At 41.1% G+C, this 27,438-nt stretch overlaps 1 protein-coding gene across 9 annotated transcripts in view; it reads left to right on the top strand.

Annotated features, from left to right (window-relative positions):
• SATB2 (SATB homeobox 2) overlaps window positions 1–27,438 on the top strand; it is a 198,631-nt gene that overhangs the window by 80,088 nt on the left and 91,105 nt on the right. For all 9 annotated transcript variants that reach the window (XM_032354415.1, XM_032354413.1, XM_032354414.1 and 6 more), the window contains 3 exons: window positions 10,000–10,126; window positions 11,311–11,434; window positions 22,625–22,727. In XM_032354415.1, coding sequence (XP_032210306.1) covers window positions 10,000–10,126; window positions 11,311–11,434; window positions 22,625–22,727 — 354 coding nt within the window. The remainder of the gene's footprint in view (window positions 1–9,999; window positions 10,127–11,310; window positions 11,435–22,624; window positions 22,728–27,438) is intronic.

Raw genomic sequence — 27,438 nt, 5'->3', positions numbered from 1 at the left:
GGTGAGTGGGAAAAAAGGAACCTAGGATCCTTGTGGTCTTTTTGCCCTTCTAGTGAAAGTCAGAGGATTGATTTTTTTTTTCCCTACTGCAGGTCCTCATTTTTTTACTGGACATCTTGGGCAGTGCTTTTCAAACATGGTTGATCCTTAGCATCTCCTGGGATCTACCCCTGGAGATTTATGTTCCAGAAGTCAGGGTAGCGCTCACAACTGCTCTAGAGATAAGCTTGGAACCCATTCACTTCATCTGACCACTCTCAACATTACAGTCCTCACTAAACTGCAAAGTCCTGGAAATGGGGGTCAGGGTGGCAGATAATCCTTTCTGACCTTCACCAGTCCTCCAGATCATCTCCAGCTGCTTGGCCCAGCTACCATGGGATAACGAGACATCTTGTCAGGAATGATGGCTAGGTGTCCATCACAGTTCAGTTTCCCATGGATTCTTATGGCGTTTTTCTAAAATGGCTGAATATTTTAGGGTGCTAAGACAGACTCTTATCATTATTCATCACCATGTATGTTGTGCTACAGATCTACCTTTGTTGTAATTCAAAAACATTTGCCCAATGACCAGGCACCTATGTATCGGACTCTTGGCTTCTGTATCATAGCCATCAAAATGGTAGTGCCATATTTAGAAGTGTGGTTTGCTGGACATTTCCCCCAAAAATGGAAATCAAGGAATTTTCAAAACTTCTTTCAGGGGGAGCATTCTGAAACCGGTAAACCATGGACATTATTGGATGTAATGGTAGAGTCTGTATGAAGATGTATTGAAAGCAAAAATTATTCAAATTTCTTCAAGGAACCCAAAGCAAAACAAAACAAAACGGAACAAAACAAAACGCCTCCAAACCAAAAGCAGTTGCCATTTTGTAATAGTTATAGCCATATTTACTTCCATGTATTGTAGTTTCTTAACAAATTACTGTGAAATCAGATTAGTTGGCACATGAATAAAAATGTACAACATTAATGAGTATACTTTTTGCCTGCATATTATATGGCCACATTTTCTTTGATAATCAACATGCCATCATAATATTGCCCTTAAGATCAGATATTATGTAACCTTAAATTATAGGAAACAGAATATGCCTGAGGGACAATTCTGGAATATATAATTGGGAGCATGCAGTTGATAGCGTTTCCAAGGGTCTTGAGCCCAGTGGTGGAGTATGTACCTGGAAAGCTAGGCCATCAGGAAAACTTACTGCAGCATTGGAGTTCCTGTCTGAAAAGAATACATGTAATTAATTAGGATGGGAAATATGTGCAGCAACTGTATTTTTAGATCTTCAGTGGATACTTCTTACCCCAGAGGATGCAGAAACCCTGGCTAAACATAAGTTATGAATAGCATCTGCTAGAATGTAGCAAAGTATGTTTAAAAGAGTATACTTTTTCCCTTGTGTCTTTGATTATTGAAGATATTTTAGGGGGACAAATGCTACAGGGAAATCTCTTTATGTAAATGTATTTCTGAATAGAAAGGAGGAAAAAAGGGAGAAGTTTGTTTGTGTTACCTGCCAAAATTAATCCTTTAATTTGAAACTCTTTTAGATAATGATTAAATTGAGAACAATAATAAATTGTATACCAGATGAAATAATTTTTAACCAGTGTCAGAAGCTTAGAACTGATCCCAAATAATTTCTCATAACACTTTTCTTTCTCATTTGTCCTCTTTCCCCATGTAATAGTTTTGAATGGCACTCTTATGAAACAAATAACTAAATGCCAACCATATTTTTTTCATATCCTGACCAATATTTTGGCTGTTTTTCAGAAGAATTGGAATTTTGAAAATTAAATAAAGGTTTTTAAAATACAAACTTCAGAAAGTTTTATTTAATTTGTGGAATAATTTTGTTCTCTCTGTTTTTTTTTTAATAGGGTCTTTATTAATTTAGTCTAGTTACTTAGTGCTTATATTAAATAATCTAATAAAAGTCAGGGTTATAACATAACGTTTCCCAAATGTGAAGCAGCATCTATTACATGAGACAAAATCTTTATGCTGAAAATGTAAAAACCGTGTATAGAATTACAAGGCACCAAATGGTACTGTATGTATTTTTTAAATAGAGTGTTTCTGTAGCACAAGGGGGTGATCAGCTCCAGAAAAGATTGGTAGACAGCTATATCTCAGTATAGTTTATTCAGAAAGTACTCTGAAATTCACATTTCGGGTTTTTTTTAAGTGGGGCTTGAATTCATGGCCCCGACATCAAGAGTCCCATGCTCCACTGACTGAGCCAGCCAGGAGCCCCATATTTCAGGTTTTTAATGCTAGTGCTGTTCCTGATAATACTATCTCCTGAAAGATACAGATATTATTTAAGAATAAAAGTTAATGGGGGCACCTGGGTGGCTAAGTGGGTTAAAACCTCTGCCTTCGGCTCAGGTCATGTTCTCAGGGTCCTGGGATCGAGCCCCACATCGGGCTCTCTACTCAGCAGGGAGCCTGCTTCCCTCTCTCTCTGCCTGCTGCTCTCCCTACTTATGATCTCTGTCTGTCAAATAAATAAATAAAATCCTAAAAAAAAAAAAAGAATAAAAGTTAATGTTCTTAAAGAATTAAAAAAAAAGGCACTTTGTTTGTGTTTTTCAAAAATACTTGAATTGTTGCAGCTGAGCATTCAGTGTGGTGTGTGTGTCTATTGATTTTTAGATTAATTTATACAGCAGTATGGCCTCAACGTGTATTCTGAATCACTGAATTATTTATTTTTGTCTGTTGATTTCTTTTGTATTGTTACAAACACAGGATTAAGCGTATTGTAGGTTCCCAGACAATTGTGTTTTACGGTTTCATTAATTCACTTAAGTTATCATGGCACCTGAATAATGTAAAATGCCAGAAGAATGTGATTTCACTTTCTATTTGCCTTTACCCCAACGCAAAACATTTGAAACACAGTCTTTAAAATCAAAGCAGGTGTGGGAGAGTCTCATGAAGTGTTCTTGGGGTATGGGTGAGCGGCGCATTGAGGAAGACCGGGATACTTCAGAAACCATCTCTGTTTGGTTTCTTTTCTCTTCCCTCATCGAGAAGTCACTCCCACCCCGGTTTAACAATAATAACTACAATTTATGCCTTTATGCTGCTACAGTTTGATGATATACCACATATACCAACTGGGCCACAGTCAGGCCCAGGTTAGAAACCCAGGCTGAGTTATTATGTACTGCTGGGTAGTGATTTCATGTGAACTGATTTATGGATAAATAATTCTATGTTCTTATTATATGGGACAGACAGTTTTTAATTTCTTTAACAAAGCATAGCTGAACAACAGAAAATTATATGCTATCCCGTAGGGACGCGGCCACTGAGGAGGATAAACTGATGCAATCAACGTCATGAGTTCTCCCGTTTCTGCGAGGGGCCCCGTCAGCACTTGGTGTATTGCAGAAATAATACTGTGAACCAGAAGCCCCAAGGCTTAGTTCTGAGGTTGGGGTTTTTATTGATACTCCTTTGCTAAGATCTTTTGCAGGGAGTTATGAGGTATATAAACCCCGGCCTTTGTCCCGGTTCCCCCTCACCCAGGCTAGGTTTTCACTTTGCTTTGAAAATTAATGTAGAACTGCACCTGGAATAAAAGAAAATTATTTATTGAGCTGTGTTGTAAGAGTACTGCTGATATCTTGCTAGCTTCCTGTATCTGTCTTACAGATTGATTTGTGGGCTTTATTCTATAGTACACCCAGTATTATACCTATTTTATCAGTATGTATCTATATGCCTCGGCAAACAGTGAGAATTATTCTCACATACTTCCCAGGCCGTCTGTTGCAGGTCTTCGTGAAGAAAACATTTCTCATTTTTGAGGCACAGGGGGTAAATGCTGTCATTTTGGTTTCTTTTAGGAGTGGTTTTACTTAGCTATGTAGATATATATATTAGTAATAAGCTTCTCTACTCGTTTGTGAGCTCCATAATTACAAGGGAGAGTGTGTCTAAGGGTTTTCTTTGCATCTTAGTGAATTGTGCTAGAGAAACAAAAGAAAAATTTGTTGAACGAATGGATTATTAGTGCTTAATACAGTCTTCCTACTTTATTGATTATATTGTATTATCACATTTTATTTTATCCCCAAAAGTGATTGGCTTTCTAAAAACTTGAATCAAATATTGATGAACTATACTATGCATTATCACCTCTCTCAATTTCATGAGAGGTTAATTATACTAAATAGAGGTAAATAATACTAATGATATGAATTATATATCTACTGAGAAGAATATTTGATTTCCTTGAGATAGGTTACAAACGATTAGAAATAACAAACATGAACACAAACCTCTTTCTTGAGATTTCTTTTTGTGATATATCAACTCTTTGACTCTGGCAGAATACTGCATTGAGAGAGTAAAAAACTGGTTTCCATTACTGTGTCTTTTTAACTTTAGACGAAAATTGCCTCCACTCCCAACCTAATTTTATGTCAGTAATGAGGAATTTACCTACAATCACATTTTGTTATTTGGTCTAAAGGCATTACACAAAGAATGCATATAGGTCCTTTGTATTTTAGCAAACAGATTTGTCTGGATAGAAACAATTTTATTTATATTGTGCTCGATTCAATCATGTTAACATTTTTATGAATTTAAAACCCCAAATAAAGTCCCATAATTTGTGACTCAGAGACCTTGAAACTGCATCTGTAATAATCCTCAGCACAAGGCGTTTTGTAAATGTTTGCAGATGATAATTTCCTTGGAAAGAGGGAAGACGATTTGGGAAATGTTTATGTCTGAAATGGCACTGTTGTGAGAGATCATTTTTTTCTCGAGAAGTCTCAAGTGTAGCTGGCTTTTCAGTCTCTTGGGCCTGTCACCTGTTCGGTCTCGTATATTTCGTTGTTTAAATATCAAGACCTTGTCTGATGTGTGACTGTGGATGAACCGTGACCAAGCTCTCCAGAGGCCCATCGTGTGGTTGAGCACTGGCACATGAGCAGAGCTGAGGAGAGTTTTTGGTCCAGTAGCTAGAAGACTTGCCTGGCTTTCGTCATCTGATGTTCTTGAAAGGGCTTCAGCTCGCTTCCAGGTATAATACTGACCCCTTGCTGTCCTCCTGAGGATGAGCCAATGCTTTGGGGGAAAAAAACCCACAAAAAACCAAAAAACGCTTCACAAACTGTAAAGTAACATAAAAGCGTATTGTGATAAAGCAAGTTCTTTGTAAGATACACAGACTGACCAAGAATATTTGCTGTGATGCCATGGAGAGAAAAGGCTGGGCTGATCAGTGTTGGAATTATTTTCAGGGAGAATTTGAAGAATGTGTACTATTTCTAGAAATGAATGTTGGGCATCAGTGCTTCACAGTAAGAGTGTGAAGTGTATTCAGGGAAGAAATAGGAACTGTCATTTATTGAGCATTTACTGTGTGCCTGGCTGGGCTGGAGGGGTGTGTGTGTGTATGTAGTACTACCTAATGTAATGATTAGTTTTCACTTTTCACATAGGGGTTGTAAAGCCTACTCACAAAGTGTGAGGGCTGAAAATTCTGTGCGCATACTTACAGATAGGCTGTTTTCATTGAGGTTTCTCCAGCACAGCAAGTCAGATATCCCCAGCAGGCCCATAGCCTATTCTTTCTTCGTGCTCCTTGACCACACTGTAGCATCGGGTGGGGTCTCTATCCTTCCATGGAGGGAGCATGGAAGAGGCCATTAATAGTTGTATTTAGACACATCCATCTGGATTGCTCAGCTCTATCGCCCCCTTAGACGGTTGCCTTCGTTTAATACACCTGTATTTGCTGTCGATGAACCTTCCTATCACTTTGCTTTGGTGGTGTTACGTCTACACTAAAACACTCCCAAGGACCTACTTCCCCCCAGTGTTTACTGAGCAGTCACTGTGGGTCAGTTCTAGCATTCGATTCTCATTCTCATTCAAAGCCTCATGACCCCCCCGCCCAGGGTAGACATTGCTTTTATCCCCATCATACAGATAATGGAAACAGAGACTTGGAGAGAGACGCAATTCCGTCAAAGTCTGGCAGCTAACAAGCAGAGAAGGCTGCTCTTTGACTCCAGGCCTCGCCCCTCCCCTCTGACCCGGTGTGCTTCTGAGTCGGGCGTTCAGGGCCTCCCAGAGATGGAGTCAGGCTCTTTTCCAGTCTTCTGTGCTTCTCACTTGAACCCCTGTGACTGACGGGGTACTGAGAAGACCGAGGGCGTAGTATTTGAAGTGAGTCTGGGTTTAGTCATCGCCTTGGTAGGACCACTCAAGGCAAGGCAACCTTTCTGAACCTCCATTTCCTCTTGGAAAGAGTTGAAAAATAAATATCTAAGTGGTGAAAGTCTGATGGAGAATTGGGCATGAACTTCTGGTATACCTCTGGTGGTGCAGGAGCATGCGAGACTGAAGGGAGCGAGACTGTTGTCATGTTTTTGTTCCTTTAAAGTAGGGGAGATCTGAACCCACTTGTAGGTGAGAGGAGAGGGGACACCGGGGGGCAAGGATGGACGAGATGAGTGGGGAGGAGGCGGGGGGGGGGGAGGGACTGACTGAGGCTCAGTCTGCCTTTCTGATTTAAAATAAGGAAGGCCTTTTACAGGCACATGACCCAATTAAAGATCAAAAGATAATGAAGTCATAAAAAAAAAAAAAATCGAGTCATAAGTCGACTATGTCTTTTTATAAAGAAGCATTAAGAATGTCAAATTATTGCTGTAAACAGCTAATTGTTGAGATTCATTATATCCAGGCTCTGTACTAAGGGCTTTACACTTACTCTGCACAGTATTCCAATGAGGTCAATACTTATTGTTCCATTTTATAGAGAAAGGATTGAGGTATGGAGAGATCCAGGACCTGCCACAGTAGGCGGAGGAACCAGGGTGTGAACAGAGCAGTGTCACTTGGAAGCCTGCGTTCTTAGTCACCGTGTGATAGTGCTTCCCAGCTTGATCTCCTCAGTTAACATTTGATTTTTAACCAGAGTAATATTTCTGTCTATTTGGTGTTGGGAAAGGAAGACTGATCCCAAGGGATGTATTTCCAAAGGAGGGTTCATACTTTAGACAAAGACCCTGTTTGGAAGGACAGGTTTTTAAGAAAGAGTTATGCCACGTCCCTGCCTGCTGGAGGAGAGCGGCCTTCTAGACATAGCTGTGCTAGCAAATCCTGCACTCAGAGCCTGGGAGAGTGTCGAGCAAAGAAAGTGACTCCCAGGACCATGCAGGTTATTCAATATGGTGTGAAAAAGAAAAAGCACACGCTGCTTCCCATCGCCTGAAAATAGCACGTGTCAGCAGCTCTCTTCCAAGATGGAGAAACCAACCTGTAGCAGCTGCTCCCTGTGGAGGTATGAAGTGTTGTGAGGACACCTGTGTGTGTCTCATTCCGGCCCAGACAAGTCTCCTTCAAGCTCATCAAGGTGGGGAGAGAATTTTCCAAGTGGAGATTACTATTTCCAGTCGAGTGATTTGTTTGCCATTTCCTGCAGAGTTCCCTCCCCCAAACCCTTTTTTGTATTGAGGTACAATTTTTGCACAGTAAAATGTGTGCATATTAAGTGTTGCATCTGATGAACTTGACAGTTGTTATGCCCATGCAACCAGCAGCCAAAGCAAGAAAATCTTCTTATGTTTCTTTCTAGTCAGTTGCCCCTGCTGCCTGGAGGTAACCACTTTCTGACTTCAGTCCCCATAGATTAGCCCTGTAGTCTTGCCTGTTCTTGTATCTTGTGTCATACAGAGATATTCTCTTGTGTGTGACTCCGTTGTGTCTGTTCTCACAGCGGAGCACTACTCAGCAATAAAAAGGAATGAACAGTGACACACTCACAGCAGCATGGAGGAACCTTCTCTAGCTTTGTGCTCAGCCGTCGGCCCGAATCGTGGGCTTCATGTCACCTTTGTGTTCTTTTTTTTTTTTTGGTTTTGTTTTCTTTTAAAGATTTTATTTATTTATTTGTCAGAGAGAGAGGTCACAAGTAGGCAGAGAGGCAGGCAGAGAGAGATGGGGAAGCAGGCTCCCTGCTGAGCAGAGAGCCCGATGCCGGGCTTGGTCCCAGGACCCTGAGATCATGACCCGAGCCAAAGACTAAGGCTTAACCCACTGAGCCACCAGGTGCCCCCACCTTTGTGTTCTTAGTCACCAGAACGACCCACACAGTCGGCTTCTTCTCCTTGACTGTCACAGGGGGCCATTGCTGACTCCATTTTCCCCTCTTTCCAATCTCTTACAATGAAATATACCACGTCTTTAGAATATGGTCGATTGATACTCAACTTACAGGCTATCGGGATAGTGATTTTTTAGAAGGAATTTAAAATTATGTAGTGATTTAAAAAAAAAAAAAAGGAAATACGTTAGACACGTTATATGTCATCTTTTTAAGTAATTTTGAAATGTCGGGAGGAGTCAAAGACGCCAAGCCGCTGACCCGGCGTCTCACGGCGGCTGCCCGGTGGGCCCTGGATGCTCATTTCCTGGCTACTTTATGCCGCGTTGCTGTGCACTTTTCATTGTCATGAGAGAGAACGTTAGCAAAACTATCCCCACAAGAAAACAGCTTTTCTTGGCAAGTGGAATGTGACTTACGGAGCCCGAGCTGGAGACATACGGTGCTATGAATGAGAGCTGTTTTTGCTTTACTGGATCGGGGTCCAGGCGCTATTTATACTGCGGCATATTCAGCACCAGATTGTTAGATCTTAATACTGAAACAGTGCATCATTTTAATATTTTTGTTCTGTTTATTCCCTGTTTTCAAGCATTATGTCAAGCATTGCGCATTCATTTATTTCATCTTGGACAGGACGTGCCCTGACCAGAAAGTTCATTTCCTGTTACTGGAGTTCTACTCCACGGCCACAAGGCATTATTTTGCAAAGCTTTTAGAAGTTCACTTGGGTGTACAGGTGTTCTCTCTCTTTGATGATAAAAAATATTTTGAAAGAACAGTGCGGTTGGACTCAACTGTATCGTCAAAAAAGAGATTCTGTTCCTTTTCTTTTCACTAAAACATCTGTTTCTTAGGTGTGACAGTTTCGGCCATCTTGGGGACCGTTGGGTTTTTCATTACCTATGAATAAAAATGGTGTTACAGTGTGTTTTCGAATGGGTTTTTCTTTCTTCTTCTTCATCAATGTTAAATGTGCCCTTATGCGCCAGATAAGATGGGTTCATCTTATGAACAAGTTCGCACTTTCAGCATGTGTTGCTGAAACTGTCTCACAAATCTGCTTGTCACAGGGGTATTCCTAAAGTCACTGCTCTTCGTAGCCCAAGTTTGACCAGGATTTTTATTCTCTCCGTTGTCATGCACGTTTACCATGTGCAGCAGGAAACCCACAGCGAAATGGTGCCATTGTCTCTCTAAAAAGAGCAGAGGAATACAATTTAAAAAAGGAAGTCGAAGGCATCTCTGCTATTTCTGATCTGTGGTCAGTCATTGTGCCATTGGAAAATAACCCCCCTGCCTTGTGAAACACGAATCTGGAAATGAACTCGAACGGCTTCATCAGCTCCAAATGCTGTTTGCACTGGGGATCACACCACAGTCAGGATGTGACTGTGTGTGTGCTGAGCCCACACACAGGAATTTTCTTGTACAATTCAAAACCAAATCTTATATTTACTTAAGGCTTGCTTTTTTTTTTTTTTTTTTAATCTATGAAATCAGCAGTCCAGTATATTTAGCATCAGTCTTAAGTTAGAATGTGAAACAAGACTTTGGGGGAAGGAAGTATCCGTATGGTTTTCTAAGTAATTTAAGAAACAGGAAAACATAAAAGAACTGATTGTCCGTGATTAAACCTCATCCCTTTCATTCCCATCTTCCTGTATCGTTAACTCAGCTGTCAGCCAGAAAGAAATAGGTTATTGCACTGGGTTGTAAAATATTTTCTGAGTGGGCCTTGAATGTTGACTATTGAATGACCTCCTGAACACTGAGCAAACAAGGAGAGAGTTTAATAAATAGCAGAAATGTGTTGACGGTGTTTTTCTTCTCGCTGCAGGAATCATCAAGCTGGGCAGGTGGAACCCTCTCCCCCTCAGCTATGTGACAGACGCGCCCGACGCCACCGTGGCCGACATGCTGCAGGACGTCTACCATGTTGTGACACTGAAAATCCAGTTACAAAGGTGGGTGTCTCTGGACCTAGGCCCTTCCTTACGCGCCCAGCTACTCCGTCCGTCAGAGTTGCTGCCGACACTGGCATGTCCTTTGTTTTCTAGACGTTGGATGAGATGAAAAAGCAAAAAAACAGGGGAGAGAGAGCAGGCAAGGAGGGACACTTCACCAGGCATCTTTGCCGTCCACATTCCAACTGTTTTATGTTTTGTTTTCAGAAGCAGTGAAGTGGGAACCTAGGGGGGAGCTTGATAAATCATTAAAAATCTGTGGCCCTTAAAGGGGAACTTTCCACAGCCCCTAATTTAATGGGTTCTCTGTTTAAATGCTTAACATACTATTGGAAGAATAAACACTTCTGCTGTTTTCAGGTGTGTGTTTTGAGGGCTGAGTTCTGTCCCTGGGTAGCAGGCTTACCGGGAAGGTGCTGGCACCGGGCATCTTTTTCTTCCCTTTCTGGTGGCTGCCTTAGAGGAGCACACTGTGTGGCCTGCAGAGGTTCTGGACATGATTCTTTTCAGGTACAGCATCCAGGACAAGTTATGCTTCCAAAGCATCTAGTTCTCTGCAGTGTCTTGTGTAAAGTGTAAAGTGCCTGTAAGTCATGGGATTTAAGAAATGCTTTTCCTTAGTGTTAGGGTTTTGAATTCGCTCATATTGGAGAATTGGCACCTTCGTAGGCCCCCAACGTCCCCATCCTTGTCTAGGAAGGCTTTAGTGTCCTCTCCCAAAAGTTACTCTGGGTTAGGAAGACAATGCTCCGAATTGTTCTGGGAGAGTGAAGAGTAGACCTTCATGCCTTGAATTTTAATGGACCGCTTGTCTGCATTAAACCTTAGGGGTGTCCAGTAATTAAACTCATACAGTGGAAGTTTATAATCACATTGCCTTGGTATTTTCATCAACAAACTGGAAAAACCATATTTTAAATTATTAGCAATTCTTCCCATCTGAAGTGACTATTCTTCGGCGAGTGTGAAAACAATCTTAAAGGAGCCGAGTTGAGCTCTGGGTGCATCCTGGAGAAGCAGTTTCGCTCCCTTTCCCTCATCCAGGGCCTGCCCTGGAGCCGGAACTTCAGCAGTTGTCCCCCTGCTGGCAGAGGGGCCGGCGTGACGGTCGCGCTCTGTACCCTCTGCAGCCAGGGCCCTCCGTTCAGCTTTGCGCCTTGTTCATTCTTGTCCTGTTTTCCCAGTTGTTCGAAGCTGGAAGACTTGCCTGCGGAGCAGTGGAACCACGCCACAGTCCGCAATGCCTTAAAGGAACTGCTCAAAGAGATGAACCAGAGCACATTAGCCAAAGAATGCCCTCTCTCCCAGGTCAGTATACCCGAGTGGGGTTCGGGGGAACCTAGAAAGCCGCTGGTGGGCGGTGAGGGAGGAGGGGCGGTCCTGCTCAGAGAGCTGTCTTCTGTCTTTTAGTTTAGTTACACCACACTTCAGCGGGGAGAAATGCAGAGGTTGTGGTGCTTTCTGTCGTGGAGTGGAAGTTCTCACTTACCGAGGGCTTTGATGTCATGAGCAGGTATTAAAACGTTTCACATTTGCAGTCCTTAACCTCTCATGTATACCACAGGAGGTAGGCTCCAGGGTCTCCATTTTACAGATAAAGAAATCAGGACTCAGGGAAGCACTTTACCATCCTAAGCTTACTCAGGAGGCTCCGGGGCAAGTTGAGATTCGGATCTCCCCGGCAAAGTCTCAGGCTCCATACCATCCCTTTACATGGTCAGTGGGAGGAGTCAACCGTGTCAGGCCCATCTTAATTATTTTTTACTTGTTTATCGAACGTTTCCCTTGCCAGCAAGGAGACAGGATCTTTACATCGTCGACATTTGTATAAATTCTGCAGTGGGTATACTGTGTGTGAAAGTTGATCCTGAGAAGAAGCGATACTCCATTTTTAATGAACTCGTGAGAAACTCATACAAGCCACAAAAAGAAGAGGTAGACAGGAAAATAAGAGTGGGAAAGGGCTGCCTTTTCCATTTGTGTTCATGGGTGAGGGATCCACTTTTTCTAATGAGGAGGTAATATTTTGGTGGCTAGGGTCAGTGGCTTAGGACCGCTAGGACATGAACTCAGGTTGACATTGTTTCAAGCTATGAATGGAAATCCACTTCCTCTGTGAGTTGCTACACTTGATTTAAGACAATGGACTAATTACATGTCTGTCAAGTTCAAGGGAAGGTGACAAGAACCATAGAAACCCGATGTGCCCTGAGCTATGTTCTAGGATAATAGAGTCTTTGGGGGAAGCAGGAAGCCTGGTGGTTAAGAGCATGAATTCTGGAATCAGTTAGATATGGCTTTCAGGCCTCCATGACCTCACTTCTACGAGCCTTGTTCTTTGTCAGTAAAACCAGGAGAGTAATAGGAGGAGTAAATGAGATAAATCACATAAGTTCTTGGTCTGGTGCCTGGCATACAATGACGCTCCATTAATAGTATCAGCTATTAATACAGAGACACGATATTGTTGGTGTGAACTGAGTATTTCTGATGTGTGTCGTGGAGCATGTTTTGGACTTTAAAATCCTCTGAGATAAAGCATGCTATTAATGTTTTTGCTCCCAAATAGTCAAGAAGGCATGCGCTCACGTAGTGGTAGCTGGTTAGGAAGGAACACAGGTGTCTTTTGGCCATCAGTCGGGGCCCTGCTGTTGATCATACAGCTTGCACATGGGCCATTTCAGTTCCTCTGTGTAGGTGGGTGTGTAGGTGCTAACACCTGTTGCTAGATTTTGATTTCTTCCAGGGCGATTGCTTTTGAAGTTATAAAAATAAGATTTTTAAGTTATTCCGATCATATGCAGGGATTGATAAAGAACAGTTTAGGGGAAAAAAATTAAATCATTTGTCCTGAATTTCACAGTTAGTCACAAGTAATTGTCTCTTGGATTTACCCAGAAGTCAAAATGGGCTTTGCTTGGAAGTAGACATGCTCCTAACTTAATATCACCAATTTGGAACTGTATCCAGCGCTCTTACAGCCAATGAGAATTTGGTCACAACTGATCTATTGTGATCATCAGTGTTAGTTACAACCGTAAAATGCGGCTAGAGACGACATTAGTGGAAAGAACCCAGATCAGGAGCTGAGAGCCCCGGCCGCCATCTTTCTTCTCTTTTGTTGGATGTGTGATGCCAGGCAAGCCCATCTACTTCTGGGGCCTTACTGAATTCCTCTGGAAACTGGGCATGACTGTACATGTTTCATATAATTTTCAGGGTTGTCTTGAGGCTTGAATGGGATTACCTTTACCCCTACTATAAAAACCTCTTTCTCCCCCATTTTCTATTCTCATTACTGGCTCCCCTGGCTGCTCAGCCTAAAAATGTTTCTTTTCCATCACTACCAAGTTTGATCCTGTGGATTCTGTCTTTGTATCTGCATAACCCTAACCTTTCTCCTGTCTCTGGCTTTCCCAACACCAAGATCTTGCCATTTCCTTCTCTCCAAGCTTCCAGTGACGGCTCCTGCCCAGCCAGAAGGAGGTGCCCACTGCTGACACGGCCTCTAAGAATTGTTAAGATGATACTGTCCAGCCTGATTTCTCACCAGAGCCACCACCTTCTTCCTTTTTCCTGCATCCTCTATGTGCTCCAGACACATGGAGTTAATTATTTTGGAACATTTGCCATTGCTCAGATGTCACCAAAATATTCCTGAGGGTGGGAGCAACCTAACTGGTTCCTTCAGCATTAGAAGTCTAACAACGCAACTTATTGTGTTATTTTTTAAAAATTGTGCAAAATTTATATTCTACTCCATATACCTGTATTTTTGATATTTTTAAAAAATGCCAAAGAAATTACTCTACCTGTTAACTTCTCCTCCTGTTCATATGAGACTGGCCTTCCAGGGAGACACACCGTGTTCCTCTCCGGCTTCCGTAGCCCCGTGTACAATGCCGGTGACTGACGCTTGCTTTTGCATTTGCGATTTCTCATGGCCAGCATGCAGGGGTAGCTTCTGCTTGATAAAGTTGTCTTGCACATTCCAGTTGGCAAGTCACTGCTGGGGACATACCCTGGCCTCCTGGTCTAAGCAGTTGCTGCTTCTGCCCTTGGGAGCCTCTCGTACACACCCCTGTCGTAGCGCATCTCACAGCCCATTGTCAGTGCTCCTGCGAGTTCTCCTCACTCGATCGGCCACCACTCGATCGTTACTTTGTCAGCATGCGGCACCGTGTATGTCTTGGAAGTCATTGTTACTCTGATGCAGGAGTTGCTCAGCTTGGCCTTATTTATCTCTTGGGAATCAGATAGTCTGATGGTGCAGATTGGAGGTGCCGGAGGGCTGTCCTGGGTATTGTAGGATATGTAGCAGGTCCCGGGCCTCTACCCACTGGATGCCAGTAGCATGCTACCATCCCCCTTGTGCCCCAGCTGTGACAACCAGAATGTCTCCACACATTGCCAAATGTCCTAGGAGGGGAGTAAATCACTCTTGGTCGAGAACCACCATGGTAATATGTTTAATGAATTAAGTCTAAAAATGTTTTAGAAAGTGCTATAAACTGTAAAGTTTTATTATGTTTATGGCTTCTTGGCAGCCCTAGAATGTTTTGAACTAGAAACAGTGAATACAGTAATTTGGTGGTCGAAGCCTGTTACATTTTCAATCAAACGGGGCTCAGTCCTATTACTTCAATTCTGGTGTGCTGTGTGATTATGGAAAATCTTAGCGGGGTAGTCCTCAGTGAGCATGGACATGTCCTGTGGGTCCCAGCATTAATCCTACAGCTATTACCCCTACACGTTCTCGATTAGTCCCTTCAGTCGCATAACTAGATTGCATTTCACTGTGGGGATAAGTTCACCTATTTTGTTTGTGGTTGTCATAGGCCAGGGGCATGCATTTTTTAGGTTCAACCTACATAATGTGAAAAGGAATGCACTTTTGTGCTGAAACGGTGAAATAGTACTTGCACAATGTATTCCACCAACATCAGCAGGGTCCCAGTTAGGAGTCAGGCGTTTTGCCATGGGGATGATGAGAGAGGAGTGCAGCTTTCAGCCTAGGAAGAAGAGTACTACTTACTTCAGCAGGGGAAGTAGCAGGCACCTGGGTGGCTCACTCAGTTGGTTAAGCGACTGCGGCTCAGGTCATGATCCCGGAGTCCTGGGATCGAGTCCCGCATTGGGCTCCCAGCTCTATGGGGGGGGCGTCTGCTTCTCCCTCTGACCTTCTCCCTTCTCGTGCTCTCTCTCACTCTCTCTCTCTCAAATAAATAAATAAAATCTTAAAAAAAAAAAGGAAAAGTAACTTATTGGACTATGTAAGATAGACACCGTTCAGGAGTAAACAAACTGTTTTGAAACAGTTCTTCCTTTTTCTCTCCAAACCAAACCATACGAGGTATTTCCTTACTCAAGTGTGGTGATTACATAAAGGAATGATGATTCAATGGCCAGTATATATTTTGTCCAACATCCCAGTGTTCTACAGTTCAAAAGAGCAGCCTTTGAAGGCAGAAGAAAAGTGGAAAAGTCCGTAAAAGGGCAACAATTGCAGGCTGAGGCATATATATTTAAAGGGAGAGAAGTCATGATTTTGCTATTCTCTGTCTAGCCAGGTGCTTGGAAAGTATAGGTTGTATTTGTGTGTCTATGTATTTATTTTTGATTTCACCTTTCCAGATGTGTTTTAGTGCTCATGGCCTCTTCCTTTTCCTCTGATGTCCCCCTCACATTTCATATGAGTTTGTTTTCGTTTGAGTCACCACTTCCAGCCTCTCCCTCCAGCCGTATAGTCTGTGCCAAGCCTCCTAACCTTAGTCTTAGGTCTCTTATTAAATAGTCTCCTCTAACTGACTATTCCAATTTGGAAATGTTATGAACACATCTTTCTGTGGCTTACTTATATTTTTTTAAAGATTTTATTTATTTATTTGACAGACAGAGATCACAAGTAGGCGGCGGTGGTGGAAGCAGGTGCCCTGCTGAGCCGAGAGCCTAATGACGGGCTCGATCCCAGGACCCCGGAGATCTTGACCTGAGCCAGAGGCAGAGGCTTAACCCACTGAGCCACCCAGGCGCCCCTGCTTACTTATTTTTTACTCAAGGAAGGTTTAAAAGACAGAATCCTAGGTCCTCTAGGTTTTGATCCATTGACATAAGCAGAGCTAACTACCTCCTTGTCTACCTCATTGGTTATTTGATGATCAAATGGAAAGACTCAAGAGACAGTCTTGTTAACTCAAAATTGAGATGAAAGAACAAGTAATTTGCAAAGGCACACCCCTTCCAGGGTTTCCCTGCAGCCCCTGTGACAGAACAGGTTTTCTGTGACTCTAGATAGGTTTTTTTAAAGTTTATTTTCGTGGTAAAAATACATAACATGAAGTGTATCATTCTAACCATGTTTGAGTTTGCAGTTTGGTGGCATTAATTACATTCAGAATGTTTTACAGCCATCACCCCTATCTTTTTCCAGAAACTCTTTACCACCGCAAACAGAAAGTCCACCACCATTATGTAGTAAACTCCCCATTCCCCTCTGCCCACCCCCAACCCCAGGTGACCTCTGTTGTATTCTCTGACTCTATGAATTTAGTTGTTCCAGATGCCTCAAAAGTAGAATCATGGAATATTTGTTTTTTTTATCTGACTTATATCATTTAACATATAGATATGTTTTTAAAGCAGCTCTGTCCCATGCCCTTACTGGAGGTTTTATTGCCAAATATTTGAGGAACAAAATGACTGGCAGTAGTTACTGAACCGGGAAAACGTTACAGAATTTCCAGTATGATAGTGATGTGGTGTTTTCACAGTCTTTTAAAGACATAGACTGTAGGATAATTATTTCTGCCATCCCGAGCAAGCCTTGCTCACTTGAGGGACCCTTAAAAGACCAACTTGAATGTACAATATGCTGAAATAATCAGGCCCTGAACTCAAGCAGCCGGTTGGGTTGGTAGAAGAAACAAATTGACCATGTGCTCATGTATAGACAAGAGGCTGATAACCGTGTGGACCAGTGTTGTCGTTAACTAGTTGCCGACTGTCTGTTCCATTTTGTCTTAAATTCACGCACGTAGCGGGGATGCGTCCTGTCTTGTGTTAACCGGTTGCCAGCCGTCCCTTCCAGTCATTGTCATGTGAGCTTGTTTCTGTTCAGGGCCCAACCTCATGACTCTTGTTGAAGGAGGTTTGCAGCTGACAGCTTGAAAGGAATCTCTGCCTGGGTCATGGCCGTGAACATGTGAAGTGATGGTGTAGAGGGGAGAGAGCAGACGCTCACGGACCCCACGTCTTGTGCCAGTCCTCTTAGACAAATGATCTCCCTGAATCGTCCCAGCCTCTGAGGCAGGTAGTGACATCCACTTTCACAGACGAGGGAGCCTCCAGCAGCACCGTAGGGAGGAGCTCTCAGATGTCGTCCCGCCGCACTCGGAGCCCAGCAAAAGTGTTTCCTCCAGCTAGAATGGCCAAGTTTTCAATTCTGATCGTATAGCTCAGAAATGGGGACAGAAAGGGAGAGCAGAAGGCTGCCAAGTACCATTAACTGAATTTTTCATGACAAAGTAATTTCTCCAGATCAGGTTTTTCCCTTTACTGTACTTGATGGACGTATCATTATAATCTCATGTTTAATATGTAATTTAGCATACCGCAAAGCAGAATAAAAAGGCTGAAAACGAGCAAAAAAATGCATATATTATTCATGGCCTGCATCACGCTCTCTCCCCCGTAGACATGCTACGAGATGCCAGCTTCTCTCCCCACCCTGACGCTCTTCTTGCTGAGACAGGGCGTTCCTACTGACAGAAAGTGTAACCATTCACTTTGGTTTTAAAATGTTCTTTTTTATAGCAAGTGTATTATGTATCTGCAGCTTAGCTACTCTTAGTAGAACACTGCTTTTCAGACAAATAAATCCCGCTAAGCCAAGGAGAGTGTGGTAAAGGATATCCAGTTATTTTCTCCTTTTCTTGGGGAGGAGGAGGGAGTGCTGAGGTCTCTGTCTTTCACATGTATTGTACCAATCGTCTTAACCTGTGTTTATTGTTTTGCTCTTCCTATTAAGGCTTAAACTGTCTCTAGTTTCCTTAGTTTTCTGAACTCCTTAATTAACTCCTGTAGGGGCCCAAGGTCAAAACTTGATGTTTTGCTTTGGTCACACCTTGTATCTTCTTGGTCTGAAGAATTGTTTGCAATATCCGCTGTTGAGTTTGTACCAGCTGATGGAGGTGGTGGTGAAAATTTGCTTTCCCTTTGTAAGAGACCCATGAAATAATGTGGCCTGGTACTAGTGTCTTTTTATGGGGCTTTCCACTGCCATTTGACTTTGGACAAGATGCTTCATTCTGAGCTTCCTGGCTCTCATTTAGAAAAATGCAGCCATATCACAGGTGACATCTAGTCTCTGAGCTCCTCAAAAACAAACAAGTGAATTTAAAATTTGTCGCAGGAGCCTGAAAGGAAATCTATTTTTAGATAAGGGCATCTATTTAACTGTAGCAAATACTAAAACAATATATTTTATTGTCCAAACAATATATATTTAAAACAGTATAATCTCTTGCAATTTGGCTTGGTGCAAATTCAGATCAGCTAGTAAATTTTGATTCTGCTATATTTTAAACCCTCAAATACATAATAATAATAATAACTATTATTATTATTTTAAATAATTTTCAAATACAGCCAGCAAACTATGTGTCAGAGTGAATGCAAATGAGGAAGTCTGGATTTTATTCCTCATTTAAAATCTTTGTATTTAAGATGTAATGATGAATTACAAAGAAGTCTGAAATTTTCCAAAAGTTTCTGTAGTTGGGAAGATGTGTTAAACCTTCCTATTTATTTTAAAACATAATATTTTTCATAGCACAGTTTTATCTACACTTACTATTCCTTGGTGCTGATGGCTGTGACTAAGTACCTGAAGGGTCGGTCTGATTGCCCAGTGTGTGTGTGTGTGTGTGTGTGCCCTCTACTTTCCTTGTCTTTGCCCACCACCGTGCCATTAAGCTTACTTCATAAGTGCAAAGTCATTTTCATATGAGACTCAGTGAAACATTATCCCTTCAAGTGTTAGAAATAACACACATCTCTTTTGGCTTATTTGTATCAACATTGTTTTTATGCAACATGGAGGCTCAGAAGTTGGTTGTGGTCTGGATTAAAAAAGCCCACTCAAATCTTCATTTGTCAAAAAAATGTGGAGATCTTAAAAGTCCAATTGTGTGGTTGCTCTAGCATCCCTGGAAAACGTAAAAGAGCAGTATAAAGTAAAAAACTATGTACATACTTTAAAAAAGCAGTAAATGGAAATTAGGGTTTTTTTGGCAGAGTGGTTGGTGGGAGAGATTTTAATCATTACTCATGCTGTTTTTGCAGCAACTGTATCTCATCAGGTCTGAGATGCTCCTGATTGTAAGATGCGTTCCAGTTTCGGTGACATTAAAGTATTTAAAAAATGTGGCTGTAAAATGGATGAAATGTGGTAAATGCAGATTGTCTATTCCCCAGGACCTCTGGAAAACTTTATTCCAAGTAGAGCAAAGTCAGTATATGCTGGGCCCATATTAGCTCCTTTCAGTGTTGTTTATAGTGAAGTAACTTTGATATTTTTAAAAACAAATTGACACTAACATTTAGATGTCCTTGTGTATGTGTGCCAGTGAGGCCCAGAAGTTCGAACTCAGGCTATGAGAATGTAACAGTCTAATTTAGGGTTAGAGAATATTCATGTTTGAAGCTTGAATAATAAGACATAACATGACCTTTCATCTGAAATATGCCCCAGATGTACCTCTTCTGCTTTTAAAGCTCTCTGAAGATGAATTATGAAAATTCTTATCAGTAGAACTAGTTTGAGTGTCAACTAGATGTAAAGACCTGCGGGGAATTAATATGAATAAAATGTGCCACAAACTCAGAGAGGCCTTTGAGGGACTAAAGATTCTCATTATCTAGGAAATTTTCTTTATCTGCTACCTAATTCCTTTGCTAAACTCCTAGTTCAAATCTACACCCCGCCCCCCCCCCAACCGCTGCCATGGCCAGTAGAGATAGAAACTCAGTTATAATTATCTGCGGAAGAGAGCAAATCTGATTGAGTCTGTGGGGAGTCAACTTCTTTTTTAAATGAGTTGTGTGAACCTGATTCTAGTATAAGATCTGGTGATGGAGGGGCGCCTGGGTGGCTCAGTGGGTTAAGCCTCTGCCTTCGGCTTGGGTCATGATCTCGGGGTCCTGGGATTGAGCCCCACATCAGGCTCTCTGCTCAGCAGGGAAGCTGCTTCCCCCTCTTTCTCTGCCTGCCTCTCTGCCTATTTTTGCTCTCTCTCTCTCTGTCAAATAAATAAAATCTTAAAAAAAAAAAAAAAGATCTGGTGATGGAGACCATGGAAGCCCAGATATTAAGTACCTTTCCACAGAGATGGACACTGGCTTTGTGCAGTGAAGACACATCAGGAACAAGGACAAAATAGGGAGGTTAGAGAATGTGGGAAATGTGGATCATCTGGGGCCACAATGACATGGGTTGGTGGCCTGGTGGTAGGGGCGAGGAAGAGTTGCTAGACAGCTGCAGGTAGTAATTGAGACACTTTAGTCTGTCTCTCAGACCGACTTTGCAATAGGAGGCTTACCTCGATTTCCTGTAATGACCACCTGTCCTGTGCCTCTCCAGAGGATAACATTCATACAAACAACAGACAGAGATGACAAGTACATCCGCAATTATCCATATACACCAGCATAGCTGGGGTATCTATTATTAGGCCACTTTCATGTTAAAATGTTCATTATTATGACATTTCAGTTTGGCATTTTAAAATTTCATCTCTGTCCCTTTTCATTTGTTATATTTCAGTGACTCAGATGTCCCACATCAGAAGTGTGTTAGACTTGGCGGGGGTTGGGGGGGGAATGAAACAGACACAGTCACTGTCCTCAAGGGTTTCGCAGATTAAGACAGAGAAAAACTCAGCCCAGAGAGGGAACTAGCCCAGCGAGCCAAGAAACTTCTTTACTTCTTTGTTAGTAACACACAAAGCAGAACCTGCCTCAGGAAGATTAGGAGTCCACTGATCCTCTAAGTCAGTGCAGAAGGATCTGGAAGTTTGGTGATACAGTCAGGTGATACCGGATCTTTGTGTTCCCAGGACTGTGTTCAGATCCTCAGATTAAAAAGATTCTTACTATCTCCCCTTAGAGAACAGAATTGTCATTTAGAGACCAGCAACCGGGGGAGGTTAGCCATCTGCTATGTAGAAAGGGCCAAAGAGGTTTCTGTGAATTGAATTAGAACTCCCCTCCCCCACCAGCACTGCATAGTGATTTTTGAAAAAGAGGGACTTTATGGGCTCAGTGAGGGAACTGTTTTAAATGGGAGTCTATGCAGTACTATTTGCTGGTGTTTGAACCTCTCACTAAATAACTTGCTGTTGGCTTGATTTATGGTTATCTTCTTTATTGTGACTACTCTGAAGAAATACCATTCGAAGTTTTGAGATTTTACACAGCTGTTCCATCCTTATCTGGAGATACCTTTTTGAAGAACGGTGAAATTTCAAAGGCAAGATATAAGACCTTACAGAAGCCATTTGGATCTCTTGAGTTTATGTCCATTTGTTTTTAGATAGAGTTTGTGAAGTAAAAATCTCTGTATAAATTTGTGACTGTATTATCACAGTCAGTTCAGGTATATAAATTAACATCTGTTACAAATGTTGGTCCAAACATGCCGTATTGACTGAAAACATACCTGTAGGAAATTGCATTCAAGGTGTGCAATTATAATTTAATATTTTAGTGCCAAGTCGGGTTATACTCTTCTCTTTCCTGTCCGTCCCATTTACCAACAAATCAGCTCAAGGCTAGAGCTGAGGAGGGAGAAGGGATGAAAAGCAAGAAGGAATGAGGTACTTAAGCACTCAGAGAGTTTGAGCTTTGATTCATTTTTGGGTGAAACACAGTACAAGTGTTATGTTTAGTTTCTCCTGCTCTAAAATAGCACTGTTAATTTTTTCATTTGGTGCATTTTCACACAAGTGCTAATCACACGTTTCTATAAATTATATTAATTTAACTTATTTCCCTAAATGTTGTTCTGCAGTGTGTAGCACGGATGTTCTCAGATTCTTGGCTGTGTAAGCTTGTTGCAGTTGGAAGCAGAACAGAAACATCTGAAAGGCATTATTTGAATTACCAGTGCTGGAGCATCTGATCTCACCTTTTACTCTGCTCCTAAGTCACAACTGTTCTCTCCCTTTGTATCTAATCTGTACAGATGTCCTGCCTCCTCCATCTTTGACATTGATTGCCCCAAGGTTGGCTTTTTGGAGAAAACACTGTCATCATACAAGTAGAAGTTAAAGAAAGAGTAAATTTTGGTAATCGTGTTTGATGTTTGATAGTTTAGTTTGCAGGAGGATGACTACTTCAGATTTAAAAGACAACGGAGGTAGGTGTGGGCGAGACTTCTTACCCCTAAAAAGAAGTACTTGATGGTGGAAAACATAACTACTATTTCCTGTTTCTTTTCAGAGTATGATTTCATCCATTGTAAATAGCACATATTATGCCAACGTGTCAGCAACCAAGTGCCAGGAGTTTGGGAGATGGTATAAGAAGTATAAGAAGATTAAAGGTAAACTGACATTTTTGTTTTTAAAGCCTATTTTTAGTTTCTTAGGTCAATGAAGTATTGGTTCTTTGGAGTTTATGCTAATTATCTGTATACACTTTTATAAAATTATATGTATAATTTTTACCAAGGTAAGTTTCTTAATATTTCCTATAGGAGATCCTAATTAGCTCCCTTAAAACTAAGATGGTATTAGAACTAAAGTAAAATTTGATGCCTAATACGTGAAGTTGACCATTTTCGTAAGCGATGCATGTGCAAGGCCAAGATTTTTAGAAATATTTGAAATGGTTTATTTCAGATAGGCATGTCTATTTAAAAAGCTCAAACAATAAATCATTTCCATTAATAGATTAATGGAAATTCAAAAGCAGTCATTGTGGATTAATCTGCACTTGATAGTTCAAGTACCAATTAACAAATTGAAATGACTGCTGGCTGTGGTATCAGGAAATCTTTGGTTAGAAATGGAGTTTTGATGTGTTTATTTGGTGACAGTTCCAGAACAGTGGTCTCGGCTCTGTCAAAGGGACTCTGTTGTAAAGCAGCCTTGTGTTCAAATTTCTGTTCTCCCTTTTGCTAGTGTGTGTTTCAGCAAGTTATTTACCTTCACCAAGATTCAGTCTCCTCATCTGAAAATTGAAACAATGAAAGTATCTGAATCATTCACTAGCTGTGAGGACTAATTAGGTTAATACTGGCATAAAGAAACCTCTTAATAAATAATATCTGTAACACTAGAATGCTAAAATAATAATTAATAGTAACGGTAGTACTAGCAGTAATATGGTAAATGTGGAGATGTATCTGGTCCTGAAAATACAGTGTCCTGTATGATACGTGGTGTGCTGTTTACACCATCCAGCCCTTCAAATGTACCAGTGATCTTTTTTCTGTGCAAATATGTCAATGTTGGAAACATTCTGAGGTTCCAACCCAACTCAGATGCTATTCAAATGCAGATGCCACCAGCCCCTGAGCGGACTTTGGGACTCTTGGATGGTCGAGGGTCCGGCCCTGTTTTCTCATGGTTATAACGTCATCCATCAAGCCCTACTATAGGTATTCACAGCCTTGCTGAAAGTTCCCTGCCCCCATCCGAGGTTCAGATGACCATTTACGGTGGGCAGGTAAAAGTAAAAGATGAATTATTTGTTTTACTACCCGCCGGTGTCCTCCAGGGAGGTGGGATTGAAGTAACGCTTGTTGGCCATTTAGTGTTTGGGATCCTGTTTCCTGGGTTACCTTTTGAGGGCGTGAACTTTACATGCATCGGCAGCACATTTCTGATTACAAAAGACTGAGAGCATTTTATTCCAAATATCCAGTTTATAAGGAAAGTCAAGATGTTGAACTACCCAGGAGGAGTTAAAGTGCACTGAAAATTGAATTAAGATCCATTTCTCTTCAGCATCCTAAAATTCTTAGAAGCATGAAGGTTCTACTTTAGGCACTTGCTTTACAATATTACTAATATTAACTCTCAGACAGGATAAGATGAATATCTCCTCATTATAAGACGAGATTGTGTAGTTCAGAAGGGTTTCTTTTCTCTAAGTGTTGTCTCCAAGTTTTTCTTTTAAAGTAAGACTGTTGAAGTGTTTGAACATATCCTCTTTGGCTAAAAATCAAAAGAATCCTGCAGCGTCAAGGTCATTTGTTAGATCCCATTTACTTGCTGTCGGAAGAGGAAAGGAAGAGAGAGCCGTCTTGTAATAGGCTGGAGTGTAATTCCAGATTCAGAAGCTCTCCACTCTAGTGTTTTCAGAATTGCCACTACAGAACCCGTGTGTGTGTGTGTGTGTGTGTGTGCGCGCGCGAGCACACGCGCATGCGACACACACATACACGAACACTTATATCTTCTACTTTTTTTTCTCTCTTAGAGATTCAATTCTTTAAGCTCTTTTTTTCCCCAAGATAGTAAATGCACAGTTAAATCTTAAGTGTCATAAAAGCGGACTGAGACCTTGATTTCAATCAGGAGGTCAAGGACCCACACCTGAAGAGGCTGCCAGACACTCTGTGCACTTGCTGTTCAAGGAGATGGAGCCAGTCATTGCTGTTGAGAAGTGTGTGTGTGCATGTGTGTGTGTGTCAGTAGGAGGAGAAAAGGGAAGGTTAAGGTATGTGTGAAGTAAACACAAGCTGCCGTAAAACAGTTCAAGTGGTGTTGATTCATCAACCAAGGGAGTGGGAGGAAAAACAAAGAATTCGTGGCAGGTATAATGGTGTACAGAAAATAAACACCCAGAGAAGTATATTTTATTAACTTTCGACCCTCAGGGAAAAGGCAGTGTCGGACCTATCCAGGCACATTTCATCTGAAAGAAGCTTTGTGCTATGAATAGATGTCACCGTGGGAGTTCCCATCGAGTAGAATCCACTTCTCATGGGAAAGGAATGATTTTGTTTGTAACATTTCTGTTTGTGTCCATCCATTTTCAAAATGAGAAAGACAAGGAATGAGTTTCAGATCTGGGAATGAGTAATAGCAAAAGCAGCATTCTACCTTAGGGCTCTTCCTGCGAACCTGGCAGTTGGAGTGTCGTGTCCTTCCTTGCCCCCCTACCTCCCCCGTTTCGACCCCCAAATTACCAATTTACATGTAGCCTGGCTGATACAACGTATAGAAGAAAATCTCATGCTAACTTACTAATGTCCCAAACTAAATGCAACTACATTCATTGTTAAATATGTTTCCTATTATCTGCTAATGTCTGTTTTAATAAAACAGTGGGAACTAAATGGTTGCTTCTTAATCAAAACCATGATTTCCTAACATAAGCTATGCGATTCTGTTACAAATTGCCACATATAGATCTCCTAGGTCAAAATTTTTTTCTCTTCTCATAGAAATAAATAAACAGTAAAATAATTATATACTCGGAAAGATCAAAGTAAATACGACTAAAACCTGGCAAAAATAAAAGTCTACAGTAGGATTAAAAAAAGGGATCAGATTGCAAATTCTATAGTTAATGCTTAAATAAATATGAGAAAAATGAACAATCAATAATTTGATATCATTAAAAACAGATGTAAAAACGATATACAAATGGAATTGTCTGAATTTGGAAGTAAACATTTTAATGCGCATTTTTTGAATTTGTTGTTATTACAGCTAAACTATTTACACTTATTCTTTAAAATGTCCTAAGTTAGTTTGGCTTAGCCTGTTAACTTTATTTTCCCCAGTGATCACAGCAGAGTACATTGTGTTTACCTTTTTTCTTTAATTTCAAAGACAATCATGGTTGACACAGACATTTTTGAGTTATCGTTAGTGTTAACTCGGGATGGATGGGGAGAGACGGCTGGCATCCTCTGCTTTTAACATCCAGAACTATGAATTTAACATCCAGAACCAGGAATTTTTGGTGGGTAGATAGGGTAGTAGGTTGGTTTAGACAGTATTTTATATTGCTGTTCATCTCATACTGTAATTGCTTCTTGCCTCGATTTTACCGTGTAGAGCTCATAAGCTCCCAAGTATGAGGAAAAGAAAATCTACATTCTGTGTAAAAGCAGGGGGTAAAAAAGACCAGTATTAACAGTTGTTTAATGTTTAGGAGTTTCAATGTTGGACACAAGGATAATCCACAGGGACCTGGAAACGTTCATGCTGCTACAAAATGATTTTCAAAAATTCTTGGGATTATGTTGAATTTACCCCATCAGTTTTTCTTTCATAAGTTCTGCACACTTTAATGAAACACTTATTTTTTTAACCTCTTTTCTATTAACTATGTAGATATGAAGTTGCCTCATCATTTTTATGAGACTAAGTGGCAATTATGTATGAAGTACCATCGGAAATGATACTCTCTGTCAATCTGCTTCTGCAGGGCATCTTCTAAGAATAAAAAAGTGCCTCAACAAAGAAGGACTCATATATTTTAAATGTCTCCTAATTAAAAATTAATAAGTTAAAATAATGTCATATCTAAAGTGTTTTTCATCTGACACCAAAAGCCAAATGAAGTGTCATCTTTGGTCAGGTCAGTCTCAACTATTTCATTGGTCACAAGAATTAAGGGGTCATTGCAAGTTCACACAAATACTCGTGGATATTGTAAAATTATTTGTGTCATAAAATAACACCACTACAATGAACGGACCTAACCAAACCCCCTATTTTGGCCAGAAAGCAAAATTATCCTCATCACTTTTCTTTTCTCAATCATTGCTCAAGAACCCCCTGATTGTTAGTTGTCTTAATTTTATTTATTTGAACTTATTTTGCAAAATATTAAAGAGCTGGAAGACATGAGGATTTGTAAAAACCAGTGTTACTTTTCCAAGCCTGGTTTATTCTAGTAATCAGTATTTTATCTGACCCTGTCTGATCTAGTCTTGCAAGATCAAACGTCCAGGCCAGCAAGCAGACAGTAAACAAAGCCCGTGAAGGGTTTCAGTAAACACAAAGATTAGATGTTGAATGAAAATTAAACTCCTTGAACTAGTCCTCTGTACTAAAGTGGTTAAGTGGGTTGTGATTAAAAGAAATAAGTAATTATGATCATTATAGCTGAAATGATATAATGTTACCACATTTAAAGCACCTCTTGTACCCAAAAATGATTGTGTCATTTACAAAGTGGTGCCTCCGAGTTGAATAGAAGAATCCATGTCCCCTGACCTGGTTCCACGAGGCAGTCCCCGCTTAGCCACGGCGGTATCGGTGGTCACGACAATGTCTTTAATCAACGGC

This window comes from Mustela erminea, chromosome 8 (genome assembly GCF_009829155.1).
Source record: "Mustela erminea isolate mMusErm1 chromosome 8, mMusErm1.Pri, whole genome shotgun sequence".
NCBI lineage: Eukaryota > Metazoa > Chordata > Mammalia > Carnivora > Mustelidae > Mustela > Mustela erminea.
This window is presented reverse-complemented; position numbering and strand designations above follow the sequence as displayed.